Source organism: Bombus huntii, chromosome 6, assembly GCF_024542735.1.
Source record: "Bombus huntii isolate Logan2020A chromosome 6, iyBomHunt1.1, whole genome shotgun sequence".
Classification (NCBI taxonomy): domain Eukaryota; kingdom Metazoa; phylum Arthropoda; class Insecta; order Hymenoptera; family Apidae; genus Bombus; species Bombus huntii.
Window position 1 is genome coordinate 18393146 of NC_066243.1, and position 18423 is coordinate 18411568.

The 18423-nt window shown below is 40.4% G+C and overlaps 1 protein-coding gene across 5 annotated transcripts in view; it reads left to right on the forward strand.

Moving 5' to 3' along the window:
* The window catches only part of LOC126866696 (uncharacterized), a 64599-nt gene that overhangs the window by 25126 nt on the left and 21050 nt on the right, over window positions 1–18423 (forward strand). For 4 of the 5 annotated variants that reach the window (XM_050620589.1, XM_050620590.1, XM_050620587.1 and 1 more), the window contains exon 2: window positions 16043–16929. In XM_050620589.1, the coding sequence (XP_050476546.1) occupies window positions 16698–16929 (232 nt within the window). In that variant the 5' untranslated portion in view covers window positions 16043–16697. Of the gene's footprint in view, window positions 1–15637; window positions 15821–16042; window positions 16930–18423 lie in introns of those variants that run through there. The other variant, XM_050620592.1, reaches the window with a different exon arrangement.

An 18423-nucleotide genomic window follows, 5' to 3' on the forward strand; every position in this document is an offset into this window, starting at 1 on the left:
CTATGCGTTTTCTAATGCATTTCCCTGTCCCTTGTTGCGTTTGCGTTGTGCATCGGCTTATAGGAATCGCCAAAAGCACGCATTCGCTATTAGAGAAACTTGCATCGTTAACGAAAAGAAAGCTAAGAAACGTACGTGTTCCGTCCTGGAAACACGGTTTTTTTTTTACCACAATGTGATACGTTCCTGCGGTACTTTTATATATCTCTTAATTACTATCCTATATCGGGTTTATAACATCAGGATAATATACATATATTATTAAAGCGTAGATGAAATCTAATTAAAGCTGTAGAATATCGAATATTTTTCTTTCCAGATGTTATCGATCCTTTGTATTTTCATTGTTGATCATCGACCTGAAACTCCATCAGTCTGGAAAGATCGTTTAACCTTTTCTCGAAATATTCTCCGCTGTTACGAACGAGTTTCGGAGACATTCGTAAAGATCCGTTTAAACCGCACGCTCTGTATACTCCCATGCCTTTACAAAAGGGGAAATAGCCGGTTATTAGCAGGCAATTAGATTAGGCGTGAAAATTTCGCGATAGCGAATTTCATCGATATAATCGAGAAAAATGATTCGAAGAGTAATAAAGTTTCAAACTCGTTCGACTTTAGTCGGATTTTAGTCCTTTTGTTTGCCAAGCTACTCGTACAGGGATCGAATGTGTCGCGTTTAAACACCAACCTACTCGTTTCTTTTGCTTTTTGTGCTCGCTATGTAGCTACTTACTTCGTTCGCTCTCGTACTCGAGTTCGTCGCTAAAATTAATATCGATAAAGACGATAAATGGAATAAACGTGGTAGACGCCCGCGTCTCCCGTTTCTACCATCCTGTGGAAGAGACGCTCGAACGCGTATTTCCCTTCCTCTCGCCGGTCGTTAGACAGAACGCCGGCTTATTAAAATTCCAGCAGCTGAAAATCAACCTCTGGCTTTTGTTTGGCCTTTGAGTTTGTCTGGACGAAAATGCAAACGGACCAACCTGTCGCTGGATTATAATCTGTTTCGAGGAGAAATTCTTTCCGTTCCTTCTAACCATCTTCTTTCTTTCTCATGGCTACGTACAGTTATTACATACAGTTATCGATATAGTTACAGGATTCGAGTGAGAACGTTTGAACGTTTATGACGGAAGAATGAATAGAAATCAAATTTTATCTCATCGATTCGTCGTCCGTGCGAAAGAAAAGAACGCAAAAACTGAGAATCGTTGACCTCGTCGGTGGATCTTGTTGATCACCTTGCCGAGGCACGAAACGCACGTTGCAGACGAAAAGAAATCCTGCAGGAAGCGATCTTGACTGTCCGTTCGAGGTGAAACGTTTTCACCGCGTTCAACGTTTCACCGCGTTCAACGTTCCACCGCGTTCGGCGTTCGGCGTTCGGCGTTCAACCACGTTCGGCGCAGAATTTTTGAAACTAAAATTGACTAAATCATCGGCAACGACCAACTGCTTGCGTGACTGAAAGCGATTTACGTTATCCAAGTATCCTTTATAAATATAAATAAAATACAAATAAACCTTTTGCATTAAGCTGATCGACTTTCTTAAGGAATGTGCGAATAATATGGCAGAGCGAAGCCAGAAACGCCGCCAGCAGGCTGATCGCTCCATCTTTTTTCAAACGGTCCATGATCTTGCACCTCGATCGCTTTATAACCGCACAAACATACACGCTGTAGTATATAACTCGATCGTAACTGGAGCACAGACGCTGTAGAAAGTGGTCTTGATTTTTTATCGTCCCGAGCCAAGTCCCGCTCTTCTATACGTCGCTCGTGGCGCGGTTTTTTCAATCGGGCACGTTCGGATCACCGCCATCGACTTTTACGTCCGCGGAATATCGTCGGAAACGTTTGTTAACGGTTCCGAATACAATAATATGGCCAATACCGTATCGTAATTGCTTTCAACTCGATTGCGTTTCGACTTCTCGTAGATGCTCCAAGTTACCCAACATAGAAATGTTCATTCTCATTTGCGATATTAGTTTGCGATATTCGATGGTGTACGATAGGTCACCGTCGTAAAGTCACTAACGATCATAGTGGTATTTATGGTACAACGATAGACGAATAAAATACCGGTAGTATTAAAGAAGATGGACAAATGGAATAAATGAAAGCGGAACACTTTAAAGTTTGTCGTAACAGTCTGTGCGTAACGCTCGAAACAATGAATTCCTTTACGTAGTAAACGTTACTCGCACGTATCGCGTAATTTAGCTAACAACCGAGTTTCGATCGCGTCGAACAATGCCGGAATCCTAATCTCTGTGTTACGTGCCGTAAATCGAGCTACGCTAAGGTCCGTGTTTAACTAAGAAAGCTAGTTATTAATAGGAACCCGTTAGGTGGATTGTCGCGCGAGCGTCGTCAAGACGCGTAAATTCCGCCTTAGGAATGTTCTCGTGCAAACCTTATTTCCACGTTTTAAGAGCTGCGTATAAGAGCCGTTACGTACTCGGTCGCCAGCCACCAGATCGTCGGTAATCACTGGCTTCGAGAAAATATGTAATAACGCGTGTACATACTTTGTACGCACTTGGCCGTTGCGGCCACGAAAACACGAACGACGCACAGGCCAACGATTCCCTTTGGTTTCTACAACTTTGAACGAAATTCCATTTATTCGAACAAAATCTCAGTTAACGTCCAATCGATCGATCTCGCTCGTCTGCTCTTGAACTCTCGTTAATTATCGTATAGGCAGGTCATTATCGATAAGTTAGATTAGAAATTTGAAAATGTACAAATGCACGGAATTAAACGGAACGTAATATGGAAAAGTATATAAATATCGAAAGTGTAACGTTCATCTTGTGACATATCTGGCAACCATCGGTAGATAAAATACCGTCTTCCATTTCTTCAGCTCCATTTACAAAAATATCCACTTAAATTAAATATTCAATTGAAATATCCAATTAAATATCCAAAGGGTCGTCGTCGATTCAAGGCGTCGAACGAATACGATACGTCGCTACTAGGCATTAAAAAATCTACTGGAAAACTCGACTTTTCTCCAACGACATGGCCGATGGTTTTACGCACCGAGCCCCTCGTTTCACCTTTCGTTTCTCCTCTCGTTCTGTATCAACGAAAGTAGAAGCTCGCATCGTGCACACGAAGAAATATAACGACACAAATTTAAACGACTGCGGTTACTCGTAGGCGGTCGTAAGAGATTGCAATTAGGATCCAACGAGAGATTCGCGATAGCGATTACGATGCCACCGTCGTGAGAAAGTCCCGGCACGAACCTCGGTTTCCTTACTTCCTTCCTTGAGAAGGTTCGCCGCCGGCTTCTCCGACGAATCTTGCCGGTGCCCCTTTACCCTTTTCTTTTCTTTTTCTTCTTCTTTTTCTTCTTTTTTCTTTTCTTCTTCCCGCGCCACAGTTTATTTCCTAACACGATCGCCAATTTCACCCCCGACACGACTCTGTTAATCGCAGCTCTATACCACACCAACCACCCCTATTATCTTAACGGAAATCAGGACTACGAATCGACACCCCTAGATCGACTAGCGGTGTCGATTCGTAGAATCGATCTCCCCACGATCGGTCGAAAATACACAGCGTCCGTATAAGTTACGTAAGTGATTGATTCAAGGATAGAAACCCGGTAATCACACGTTCGCTATTCTAACGATGAAGAATAAGCGAGCTAAAGCGACGATGCTGTTGTAACGTCGATTCATATTAGAGGCAGGATGTGTGCAAGTCTTCACCGCGCACCCTCGATTACTCCCCGGACCAACCATAAACCTAAACTTTTAAGTTTATTATTTCTGTTATCTGTTTATGGATGGTCCTTGAAACAGCCCTTAGGTTGTTACAAGTCCTTACTAATTACGGGGAAAGCAACGTAAGGTGCGAACAGCGAATCCGCGTTGTTAATTAAAGAGGATGCACCCAGCTTTCCTCCGTAATGAGACGAGAACACCCGAGGAAAAATAGACAAAACCATCGAACAGTGAACATCTCTCCGATCTGTGTAAACCTGTGCTGTGCTAGAAAATAAAGACAATAGTTGTGTTACGACTCGGCTATTTTATTTCATCAACCAACCCCTAAGTTTACGTGACACTGTGTCGGAGGAAAGCTAGCTAGTCGTGGGTGGGTCTAATCTACAAGAAAGAGCTGATTCGTCAAGGGCAAGGTTTCATTGGGAGAGCGAGGGAAAGACTTTGCTGTCAATTGCTTAATTTTCCAAGTTGGTTGGAGGAGGAAGGGCGCTAACCGCCCCCGAGAGAGAGAGAGAGAGAGAGTTGTAAGCATCATACGTGAGAAAACTAACTTTTTCGTAGTAACAATAAGCTTTAGAAACGATTCGGTAAAGAGACGTTTGTTCGGTCTGAAGGACCTTGGCTGGCAAATTCCTGAGATTTACGATGGGTCCTTGAGATTATCGAGGGTACCCAGTAAGGATGAGCGGACATCTGGTTGCCATCTTGCCCGCGCTGTGTGGCCTGGTCTAGGTAGAGTGTCGCCCGACGTAACACCGCTATTGGCAACCCCTTCTTGCCAAACCAACAGTATAAAGTACAGTTGGTACAAAGACGCTTCTTCGCCCGAATCACGAAATTACCGCTTCCTTATCTCTACCTGTACAGTGACCCGCGAAAGTATTCAAACACTGTTAGAAAATGTATATAAATTAACTACGAAATTACAATTAGACTCGTAACGATTTTATCCCTTATTAGATCGATCGATTTAGCATTATCACAGACACAGATATTTGATATTTCTATAAATCGTGTATCTCTAATTTGAACACGTCGTCGATAAGGTTGTAAAGAAACGATTTAGATTACACACGAAACATCTTTCGATCGTTAGTATGCCATTAATTCATACATTCTTAGCGATAATCGTAGTTTATTAATCGAAGGTTCTTAATAAATATCGATGAAAACTTGTCAACCTAACGATATGTATGTACGTACGTTGGAACGGTCAATTATTAGGTTGTATTAACGCGCTACGATACTTGGTCAAGAGCATCTCTGACCCTAATCCTATATTTAAGATTACTAATTAGTAAGAAAACTGAATTTCGTCGAGATGAAGTTTGCCACGTAATTCGAACGTTGGCTGTTTTTTCTCTGCTTTTTCTCCGTTTTTTCTCCGTTTTTTCTCTGCTGTGTTTGAGACAATTCTTTTTTCCTACACCACCGCATGAAAGCGTCGAGCGAAAGTTTCACAGAGTCCAATGGCCTTTGAGCGAGCGCAGCACAACGACGCTCGTTACACCACTATATTTACTTGACACTTTTTCTTATTACGTCTATCTACGTATCAGAGATGTAGTTATTATTCGCTTTTTTTATTTTCCTCCTTGTTCACGTCTCTTTCCCTTTCATATCGCAGCTATCTAAATAACGTAGTGCTTCAAGAGCTGGAAACCTATTATATATGTACGTTTTGTTCCAACGAGGACGAAAGAATTACTTTTACGTATTTTGGCTTTTACGTACATACCTTCCCCCATCAGCTACTATACAATTCGACATATTATAATCGGCCGTAATTTATATCGTAAAAGCGATATATTTCTTACTTATCTTGAGACAGGTTTTACGTAGATGAACCTACAATGGTATATACTATTCCTCTTTCTTTTCTTTTTTTAAATATCGACGGTTTCAGCGTAAAGGTTTTCACACACACACACACACACACACACACACGCGCCCTCGTTCATAGTTATTAAGCTTACAAAAAGCGAGACGAACCTTAAAAATCACGCAATTATCGCGTAATTAGCGTATCGAAATAACGCCTATCCATTTGCTTGGCATTGAACAAATTCAAGGCTTTGTAATTTCCGATGTAATTTCATCGCAAGATTTTTCAGAGTTACGCAAACTCTTTCAACTTTTTAAATTCCTTTGACAAATACACAGTGATAATCGTCGCATATCGATATGTAAGTGTTAAATTTGGCAGGGTAAATCTCGTAGCAAAGTGCGTTCTTCGTTTCGTTCCTAAGTGAAATACGCGTAATTAAAATAGGTGTATGTAGATTTTCACCACTGTATACCATCCGTCTTATTTACGTAATTCTTACACGTATACATAGGTACGCACGTGCAAGTCGCGTACGCAATTCGATGACGCATTTTCCCGCGCATCATCCCCTTTCTCGTTTCCGTCGAGATTTCCTTCTAACCGGCGGGCAACCAATACAACAAGTTCCGTACTTTTGACTTTGTTCTTTCCACTTTCGTAAAACTCTCGACGCACCGATGAACTCGTGTTTGCTATCGTATCTATAAATCACGAAACGACGAAAGTACGACTGAGTTTCGTGTAGCGGATAAAAGGTGAATTTGCAGACAGTGCTCTCGCAATCGTTGCTTTAGCATACAATCGTGGGAGGTTCCGGTGCAGGGCTATGCTCCATTTCCCTTCGTCTCGTCTTCCTTTGCTAACGTCTTCCTTTTTTTCTTTTTTTTTCTTTTTCCAACCACCGAGATAATTACCACGACGAGTCATAGACTCGGTACTATAGAGTACCGAGATCCTTTTCTTTTGCTCGCGCGTGTTTCTTCTCTATCTCTTTTTCTATCCTTATTTCGCGCGGACGAGTATATTTCGCGACAAAAGAGAGTAGCAGGTGCGTTTAAGGATAGTGCTTCTTCGTGACGCGTTTGTCTCTGGTGTCTGTTTAAACCAGTCCACGACCATCCGAGCTATATGTTACGCATGAGAATATTTTTATGCATTTAAACATTTACTTTCTTTTTTCTTTTTCGAGATATTATCGCATAACTTTACGCTGTTTGGAGACACTAAAGAAACGATGGACGATAGAAATATCATCCAATGAAAAAAAGAAAGAAGGTGCTACGCATCGTTCCATTGTACCTAATATCCGGCTATCCGTTTCTTCGAATATCTGTTTCGAAGGAAAGGAATCGATTGGAAACCGTACCAAATTCTCGACTAAGGACGTCTTGGAAAGAAATTGACCGACTCTTGGATTGGAAGAGAACGAGGTTGAGTCACAGATTCAACCGTGGTTCGATTTAATTATTCAATTTAGCCAAGTCGTAGGGTTGCGTAGTAAAGGCTCGCTCGGTTTAGCACAATCTCAATTACGGAAGATTCAGTTGTTCGGTTTGTTACAGTCTCGATAAAAAGATCAATGGCTGGTCTTTCGAACCTCGAATGACAAATACGATCTCTAGGATCTTATGATCGAACAGTTTTCTATCTGTCACGGAATTTCCGATGCAACTTGTATAGCAGCCTGTAGAAAAAACGAGATAGCAAGTAATTATATCGCGTAAGAATTGGAAACATAGATTTAGATCAGATCGCAACGGAGAACAACGCGATAGTGAAAAAGCTCCGAACGCAAAGAGACGAACGATATCAAACGGATATTTACGAAAAGAAGTGGCTGGTATCGCGTTAGGCGGTAAAAACAAAAACTTGATATTTTTTCTGGAAAGCGTTCGAACGAACTCGTGTAAAAACGGAACGTGGGTGTCAGCGTTGATATCGTGAAAGTATTACCTCTTGAAAGCTATCGCGCTGCCAATTTTATTCGATAATCGATTTTACGATCCATGTTACTTGCAACCATCGTAAACAACAACTATTTATTTAGTATCGTTGCTCCTTAGCGTTATTAGTTTTATTTAGTATTAAATGATAATAGAATTCGATTTAATTGCGTTTGTTTGACTTTATCAGTACCTAAAGTAAGATAAGATATATTTCAATAAGATAGTATCGCGCGATCGCATTACGAAACGCGATTCCCCTCGATCATAGCTTTTAAAAGTTAATACGCGGTATTATCGCTAAGTAACGATATATGTTCGTATAATATCATATACTATTATCTGGTTTAATTTATCCGTGAGCTGTACTTTATAATTATTTATACCTGTAAACTCTAAACTAATCTCTCGATAAACTCGTGTTGACAAACATCAAGTGGTAATTACGTGCTACGTAATCGCCTTTGAAAACGATGTAGGAGACATAAGCTCGTACGTATTTCGTCTAGATTCGTTCGCTTTAGATTTCGGAAGAACATACGCGGATTACATGGCATATAGATCGTTTAGTTATATAGATAGTTTAGTATGTTGCGCATCGCGATAGAAACGAATAACTTCATCTTTAGATAGAAATAGCTAAGACATATTTCTAAAAAAATCTCGTCGTATAGAAGACTGTCGGACAATTTATTCGGAGAAAGTTTACACCAGATATAAGATACTTTTTTGCTCGGCTCTAGGTCGTTAATTCCACTAAATCCTTTCGCTATTTACGAGATCCGTTGGTTAAACGACCTCTGCCATGCTATTCGCTATTTACGCGAATACGCTGCATAAACACATTGTTTCGCGTTGCTACTAGGAATGCGAACGCTTTCTACCGACCTTCGTCGAAAATTGAGCAAAAAGGCCAACGTGAGAATTAAGCAAATCACGTGGCTAGTCAATGGAACGATTTAGCGAAACGGCGAACATATAGCGCGATCAAAGTGTACATACACGAATGAACGCAACAATTTGACAGATAGGCGCGACAGAAATGGAAAATGGAATGTATCGAAAAGAAGCACTTGCTTTGAAAATAAACATTTTATATCGATCTGTTAACGACCGATCTGTTAACACGATCGTACGACCTACAAATACAGTTTAAGAAGTAGAAAGAAGTTCTCGCGAACTGGAATTAAAAATTTCTTATATACTCGGCAATACAATCCTAGTCGGGCCTAGTCGGGCCTAGCCAGGCGCCTAGTCGGAAATTTTACCGGTGTTGTCTCCTTCTGCTGGCACATTTCTCACAATGTCAAGCACGTTTGCGGATTCAAGGCACGTTCGAGGTCACCCGAATCTTACATCTACGCGTTTCGTTTCGTAAAACGCGAAAATCCGGCAAAGTCGAAGGCCATGGCGCGTGCTCTTGTTCTTACAATTCGTCTCGATGATAGTTGTATTAGCGGTTGATCGTTACCTGGCCAACAGTCGTGGCCAGGAAGACCGTGTTAATTCGTTCACGTGGAAGACGGCTACTCGTAACGACCCCAAAACCGAGAAAACGAGAGAAAACGAGAGAAAACGAGAGAAAACGGGAGAAAAAGAGAGAATTACGGCCGATTATATTAGATATTACTCGCTGACGGAATACTCGGTCGTTGGTACTTTTAATCGAGGAGATTTGCGAACGAAGGACGTTTCTAGCATTTAGCACTTTATGCTTAGCTACGTCCCAATTGATAATTACGATTAAAAATTGTTTGAAAGATTCGTTTATTTAAAAAATAAAACTGTAAAAATAAGACTGTAAAATAATAGCGATATAACTCCAAGTGTCTTTGGTACAAGTCACGAAATTGTTATTTTCACCTTATGACCATTGGTTTGTATTTGATAATCGTAAAAATGTTTCAATTCTTATTCTCCAAGTATTTATCGATATTCGATATTTATCGATTTACGAATTATCAGGTATAACAGGTTACGATAGAACGATATATGTAAATTTCCATCTATGAAAATTAACGTAATTTTTATGCCGATAAATCCGGAAAAAGTATCGGTTCTAGCGAAACGGTATTTCCAGAAAAATAACTGTACGCACATGTACACGTGGCAAAGCAATCTCGTCTCGAAAACGTTATTCTCTATTTTACATTCGTTTCATCTCGCAGGCTCGCTTCCCTCGCCACGAGAAACTCTGTATCTATCTTAATTATCAAGAATTGCTACCTATGAAATTTTGCAATTAATAAAGTAATTTGCTACTTACATGTTTGTATAATACTTTTAATCGTCAAATTCAACGATTTAATTCATACTATAGTACGTAAAGGTACGATTAAAGCGTGATAAAGTAATTACATCTGTTTTCTTATAAAATATCGGATCGTTACTATCGTCGGATCGGATACTAACGAACAAACCAACCTTTCGTTACGTAAACCTACATAAGAAACAATTAGTCGAATAATCGCGGACGTTCGAGCTGCTAATTCATCCGCGCCTTTTCATCACTGTACATAGATATATAGGATCCATAGATGTAGGATGAAATATATATTACGTAAAACTGTTATGTTCGTATCGTACGCGTTATTATAAAAACATGTGGAAATTTTAGTAGCATCGAGTAAGTTGTTCAAAGTTAACTTTGAAACTAACGTAAAAACGTTTCTATGTAAAATCTAGAAACGGGCATTCCAGATATTTACTTGCCACCAACGACAAACCGTGTACAATAAGTGTTAAATATCGAACGATATTGCGCGCGCGCGTGTGTGTGTGTGTGTGTGTGTGTGCATGCGTGTGAGAGGTGATAGATGCATCGAAAGTTTCGCCCGGTGGCGTCGTAATTTTACAGTTCGTCGTGACACGTGGCGGGATATCGACGCGCACGTTTCAAACGAAGCGGCTACGCAGAAAATAAAGAGGCGATTCCTTCGAAATTGCTGCGAATAAATAGCGCGAAGGATAAAACGACAGCGATTTCATTAATAATATCGCGATGAATCAAGATCCCGATGAATTGTTCTTTGTGCGATGATTGTGTGACAGACGATCGATAATTTAACACAGATAATTAATAGCTTTTTTTAACCGTGACTTTTAATACAAATTATACATGTACGGATAAGCACAGGTAGATAATTAGTGAGTGATAAGATAACTAATTATTATAGCGACTACGGTGGTTAGCGATTTGTTAGAAGTAACAAGGCGTTTAAGCGATCCGCAGCAAACTTACAGCTTCTTCCCGTATTTACAACTTGCTACAAACATACAACTTCCAACTCGTTCAACTTCGAAGGTTCGTTTCTCGATTAAACATTGTTTTAAACGATATTTGATCTGAACGGCGTGTTTCGGTGAGTTCCGAAGCTTTTTTCATATGCAATTTTTTATACACCACATACGTCGTTACTGCGTAATTCAGTGGCAACTTTGACTTTCAATATTTATATTATATATGTCATCATCTACTCGCTAGGTAAATACATTTTCCACGCAAACTCCACTTTTCTTATTTTAGAAATTCTTTATTTACTAGCCTCTAAATTTATAATATATCAGATAACGTTCTAACGTTTCGAAATTATCTATCGTACAATACGATATTTCGTTATTTTGTAGGATTTATTCGTGTATTATATTACACGTTAGGTAGTTGATATAACGACACTTGGCGAAACAGTCTTGTGCAATCGTTGAATCGTCCAAGCATACACGTACATACATAGCGATTCGAGTATTCTATTTTCGGCCCATTGTAACAGTTACAACCGTCATCTTTGTGCATGACATTGACTCAAGTAACCACGATCGTGTCCTGTTTAACAAGATACGGTCGAGCAACGGATGGATCTTAGAAATTTATGCGCGCACGTTGATCCGCGCACTCGAACTGACGGAAAGCCTGAAACTTTCTTTCCAGATATATCGTAATAAAAAAAAAGGAATTGTCGCTCGAGCGATAAGAATTGGTCGCGCGAATCCTCCTAACGGAGAAACTCGATCTGTGTTCTATGATCACTGGTGATTACGCAGCACCTGGTAAACGCTTTTATTTATTCACCAAGAGACTATACGCCTGATATTTCCGCAAATAGGCAGTCGGATACGCCTGGTATTCAGCACGACTATGTGGATTTTTATTGAAAAATTTGTTTGCATCAAAGATGAGAACGGAAAAATGATATTTCCCTCGCAAAAGCGATACGTATAGCGACTCTTTGAAACCGATATTTCTTGTAAAGCGAGGCTTTAGGGGTCAAAGAAACGACTTTATCGTATACGTTTGATTTACCATAAGTCGATTATGTATTATTACAATAATATTTTCAACACGTTATACGCGTGTACACCTACTACTAAGAAAGTAATTTCCACGCGACTCGATACGTTTTCAAAAATTTACCAGCTTCGTTACGACCACGAGAAGCGTATACAGTTCGAATCTTGATCTCACGTTATTCAGTGACTAAGAAAGCACTTGCGAGTCGATCGTTATCGATACGATGCGTTGTAAATCGGAAGCACTTCGCGGAAACGATTATCTACTGGTCGATTAGAACGATGGTTTAATCAGTACCTTTTCTCGGAGACGTTTCTTCCGTTCTAAATAACAACGAACACCGTTCTTGCACTTTGCCTTTAGCTATCTTACGTTTTTATTTTCACGACGGACAGACAGCAATTTCTTACATCGGCGTTGCGTTTATATTTGACGCTTACCGCGCGCAATTACAGTTAATCGCAAGTAACGAGTTATTATCGAAATGTTCCAACACTCGTCCGATAATCACCTGACAGTTTTAAAACACACGATCGTTTATCAGTTTTCTTTTTACAAGTTCGCATGCTTCGTAGGTTAACGTAATGGATGAATTTTTCACGACAAAGGAATTTTCATATTATTTTTTTAATCGTGCGAGTTTGAAACATTTCTTATAAAACGACTTACTAACCTGTCTATATCAAACCTATCTATATCGTGTGTATCAAAGTCATTCACTTGGCAGATATTTTAACATTTATTTTGTAAAATCCATCGTACGAAAGAAGGAGAAGGACGCGAGGCTTTACTTTTTCTTCCCATTTCTTTTACCATCTATTCTATTCTATTCTATTCTATTCTATTCTATTCTATTCTATTCTATTCTATTCTATTCTATTCTATTCTATTCTATTTTATTCTATTCTATTCTATTCTATTCTATTCTATTCTATTGTATTCTATTAATTTATGCGATATATTGAGAAAAAGAATACCTTGGACGCAGTGTAGGCGCGTACGCGTACAGGCAAAGAAACACTCGATAAAAGAAATTCGAAGGAGAAAGAGATTTGTTGGTCTTCTGAAACACGGTAGCTCGATTCTTGGGCAACGTTTCCTACTGGACTGACCGCAACGCTTCCGTCGAAAGCCGTAATTTCCGCTAAGATAAGTTAAGCGGGCAAAAACATAGACGATTTGTACTGTTCAGTCCGCGCCGAAGCGCAAGACAGGAGCCTTGGGCTCGAAATTCAACAAACCGTGTACCAGCTTTTACGCTTATCCCCGTCCATCCTTGCGATCCTTTTATTTACCGTGGTTCGTAGTGAGTGAAATTTCGTAAACTCTCTCGACACGTCCCGTGCTGTGTGGTCAATCCACGTTTGATATTTCGATTCGCGTAGTTCGTCATTTTAGCTACCAACAGCTACCAATATGTTGTTCAACTACGAATAACGACACTGTTATATACAGTTGTAGACCTAGTTGTAGAATTTTTCGAGATTACACGTTTAAAATCGATATAACCCAATAGCAAAGACGTTTTTTCTACCTCTTAAAACGATGTTGGAAATTTCTTCGTACTTTGTACGTTCGTTTACGGTCGGCTACAATGTTTTCCATGTTTTCCATTCCACGAAAATGATTTTGAAGTTTGTGAAATCACTAGTAAATCAAAGAAATCACTGGCGAGACCGAGATTCCGTTTCTTTATAGTTGTATTCAGAAAAATATGACTTTGCGTACACGTACTGTTACTCCGTAATACCTAGTAACAGACAGATGACAACGATTACTAGATATAAATATTGGAAAAGATGGCACTCTCGAGCACCAGTCCTTTTTTCATTTATTAAATATTACCAAATATTTATCAGATACCGGAATATCGTATTTTGGATACTTTATATATTGCCCGGTATTAAATTAAAATGTAAATGCGTAGAAAGATCGCGTATTAAATTATATAACGAGAATGTAGCGACACTGATAAAACGATTAGCTTTATAATGACATTTTATTTTATTTTAAAGTTTAAAGTATCGCCAATGGTTCGAGACGGACCACCTTTCTAATCGACGCAGGTAATGGTTATTTTTCAATTTTTGCCAAGGTGGTGGACGGCTGGTGGACGGCTGGTGGACGCATTTATCTGAAAATATCTACGCGATATACACGTTTATACGTACACACACACGGAAGACAATGTGTCGCCGCTTTCCTGACACGTGCTTATCGTCCGGGTTCTATGTGCTTGCAAATGGAATACTACCGCGCTTTTATCGAGGTTTCCATGCAAAACCTAGTAGAAGGTCGTCCAGGAAATTACATTATGCGTCTTTATCCTGTTGCTACGTAGTCGCATCTGCGATTGACAGGGCTACGAACAGCCTGTTCTTCTATAATTCTATAATACGAACGAAGATCAGAAACTCCTCGTCGAGAACTACGTGGCTTTACACGGACAGAGATCTCATAACAATGACATTAATCGATCGACATTAACGAGAAAATTGCACGTATTAACGTTTAGTTGGTTGCACCAATTAAGAGGTATTTCTTTATTTGCTTTATTTGCACGTTGCCTCTATAATACAGCGATAAAGATTCGCTTTCGGATAATCATCGAGAACGTATTCGCCATGTGAAACGTATCGTATCTTTGCGCGTTGCGTAACGAAAATTTGAATTTTGAAAGCCGAAACGCGATGCTCGTTCCTCTAGAGTGGCAACCAGTGCGAAAGTAACTCGGAAATGTGAAATAAATAAGATTTTCTCGCGAATCCTCGTATTCGAGACAAAGCGTTTTTGTAGAAACAAGAAAAAGAAAATAGAGATTGGATACACGTGTAAAAAGAATATATATCTACACGTAGGAGAATTTCTACTCAGCCTACTTACGCTTTAGGAGATGAAAAAAATGTCAAAAATAGCATTTCCATTTTCACAGTCTTGAAACGATCCTCCACCTCCCGCTTTGATTTCTCGCGACAGTACCATTTTTATTTTACAGTCTACGCGTTCTTCGCGTCACCTTCTTTTCTTTTAGGATCGCTTTTAGGATTAGGTCGTAATTAAAAGAGCAATTGAAAGACACACGCTGTTAGTCGTCTTGATTTATCATTATTACATCTTGATTTATATAATAGTAGCTTCTCTTTTCCGAGATGCCTTTATATAGGTAAAGGAAATAGCCATCCGCGTTTTACAAGATAATTACATATTAGAATAAATGTGGTTTATATTTGGAACGATAACGAGCTACAAAAGAAATATCTGGTAATTTCGAAAATACCGCTGTTATTTAAGAAAAATTCATTGTGCGCGTGTGCGAAGCAAAAGTTTAATCAAAAAAAGAAAAGGAGCTTAATCAAAGGAAGAATATATCGATGTGAAACTTGTTTAGCCCTCTTGCCAAGTTGTGGGACGAATTTAGTCTTGCAAGAAGTTGCTATACAAGAAGCGTAGTTTTCTTTCCATTCAGAATTGGATCGTCGCTGTAAAAATTTGTTTTTTTTTTACCACACTTGTTAACAGATTTTCTATTATCGCTGACCCAGTTGTCGAGCTTTTATTCGTGGATTTCGATAAAACGGCTTACAATTAGAAAATCAAAGCGATAGACAGTGTATCGTAAGAAATTGAAAAGTAAAATTCGAAAGTTTGTCGAAAAGTAGGCAGTGTAGGTATTGCAGTGACAGGCAATGTATTTTAAGAAGCATATACCACTGTAATATAAAAAAAAAGGGAGGGTATACGCTTGGTCTATCACAAATTTAAGTTGAAGTTTTCTCGGGATAGTACAAGTTGTAAATTTAAGGTATAAACTAAGAATCGTAAGAGTGCTGGGAAAGAGAGAATGAGAGTGCAAGTAAGAGTGTATGCCTTGGTGACGTCAAAGCTAAATGAGCAAAGGAGTGGGAGAAGGGTGCAAGGGTTGAGGGTCAGCATTTTTTGACCTGGGAAGACAGACGTTGTGAGCCGAGTGCTGGTGGAATAAGACGTACGAAGATATTGTGGTCAGTTTTTGCATCGGGTATTGCTCGTTAAAAGAAAACTAAACTTCGCTTCAAATAGAACGTTCTTTCTTGTCCTTGCTCTAGACTACTACTACTACAGAAATACTACACCACTGTATTCCATCATTGCCTACCGATAACAAACGATCGAGTTTTCTTTTCTGGCGACTAGCGCGACGAAAGCAATTCCGCGATAAATTTCGATGTCCGATTCTGTTGCAGGAACAACCGAAGGAGGAACGTCGTTCGCACCGGGAAGAAGGGACGCACTGGGAAGGAGGTTCCGGAAGATATTCGCGGGTTTTCGTGAGAACCAACGACCTTCCATTTTACTTGAGAATAAGTAGGAGAGGTCGGCCTTGAAGCGTGGAAATACGCGGCGTCGCGTGGTAATAGTCGTGGAGCAGGCGGGCAGAACTCGGTATCAAGAGAGAGATTTATTCGAGTTTCACAACCTCTCTCGATCAGCGGCACCGGTGGTCGCGGTCGTGACCTCGATAGAGCTCATCCACCTGGTTGGATAACTCGACTCTCGATTCGAGCAGCCGCCACGGAACCCTGAAAGGTCGAGCCGCTTGGTGGCCTCGCTCTTTCGCCAGTCTACTCTTGCTTCTCGGTACCACCACCGGACCACCGACTCACCACCACCACCGCGCACCACCACCGGAAGTCGCACGATGTAGCGACTTTTGCCGGCGATTCCATCGCGCGATAACATTGTATCTGATCGAAGCTGTGTTCTACGCGTGTTACGAGTTGTACGCGTCCGTGCGCTCGCGTCTCTGTCCCTTGACAAGAGAAACGGAAACAAGACGTTGAAATATTTTCGGACGATACAACCGAACGGTAGCAGCGTGGCCGCGGTCGCGCGCCAACCATGAAAACGATGGGCGACGTGGCCCCGAATTCCGTCGACGAACAGAACGGCACTTGCGCCTCGGCACAGAACCCCACTGCCGGCAAAGAATTCGGCCACAAGACCCTCAAGTCCTTGAAGAGGGGCCTCGGCAGACTTTGGAGGAGGCATCGTGGCAACGCCTCCATCACCGAATACGACCCTTGCTACAAGGTCGCTTATCTTGGGAACGTTCTCACTGGATGGGCCAAGGGTAAGCCAATCGTTTGATTTTCTTTGTCTTTACGCGCCTTTCTTCTTATTCGACGGCCGCTTCTTTCCAAATAATCACCACGCTCGCGTAAAACCGAAACATCGCAGAGACACCGTGGTATCGAGACTCGCCTCGCTCCGATCACTCGATACGATGTTTGCGAGGCGAGCTTCTATCTAGGCTAGGTTTGCGTTAATGTTAACGTTTACCTTACCTACGTTTCTATGGTTTCTCGCTTTTCGTCCCGCAATTTCCTACGATCAGCTCGACCAAGAACTTATCGACTGACTGGAAATACCAATACGCGGTGTTTCACGACTTATGGTAATTAATACGTGGTGTTTCTTCGTGCGCGAAAGCCACGTATATTTGCCCCGATACACCTAATACGTAATTTGAACTCACTAACGACGATCTTTTTCTCCGTTTCACTTATTCCTTCGAATCCATGTTAAACGAATCGCCACGTTCTTGGCACGTTCTTGCCATCTATATACGCATGTATACGCATTTCCTATTAATACGAAAACGATATTCACCTCGATACTATATACTATATTCGATACTAATGCCTATTATCGTCGGTGTCAGCTACGACAGCGAAAGAAATCTTTCGAAACATAATGAAAACCAGTTTGGATAATTAACGAGGAATCGCGTTTTCAGATAACGCGCCGATAAATCGTCGATCGTCGAACGTGCTGAAATTTAACATTTAATAAAAAAGATATAACGAGAGAATGTCGTAAGTTATATAAATAGCGTGATAAAAAAGTTCTTGGAAACTGATAGGAAGATTACATGCCGATTAGTTCGAGCAGTCCTATCTAAATATAGATACGAATACCTCGCCATTTCATCTAATAACGTCTGACGCCTAATTAATCTTAGTATAAAAAATTATTTTTATCGTAACAATCAACTCGTCATTTTGCTCGTTTTGAAATATGTCGCCGCATCGTGTCACAGCTTCCATCAAATTACGTAATTTTCTATCTAATATCGATGTACATAAGCTTCACACCTTGCACGATAAATACCATTGACGATTCTTGTCTTATGAAACATGATTTTCTTCGTCGAACGTAAACAAGTAGATGCGAGTTTTGTATCGAACATTTCTTATGTACAACGAAGGAGGTTTCCCACTCTGTTCGCGTCTGCGTACGAAGCGACGTATATCCATTTATCGTTATTAGCAGACTGTGCACGTTCGTTCGCTCGTTTGTTCGTTCGTTCGTTCGTTCGTTCGTTCGTTCGTTCGTAGTAAATGAAAAGATGCAACGGCGCAAGGGATACGTTTATACGCGTATTATTACGCGATTATTATTGCACTCGCGGAAAATATCCAAAGCAAAGTATAAACATCCAGTGGTTGAAACAAATCGCCTCGCTTCCACTTGCTCGGTTACAAGAATCAGTTTGAACAAATGTGAACTTGCGTAAACGTTTTTTAGCCTAGTGGTTGCAAATTCTAATCGGCAGGGCAGCTAA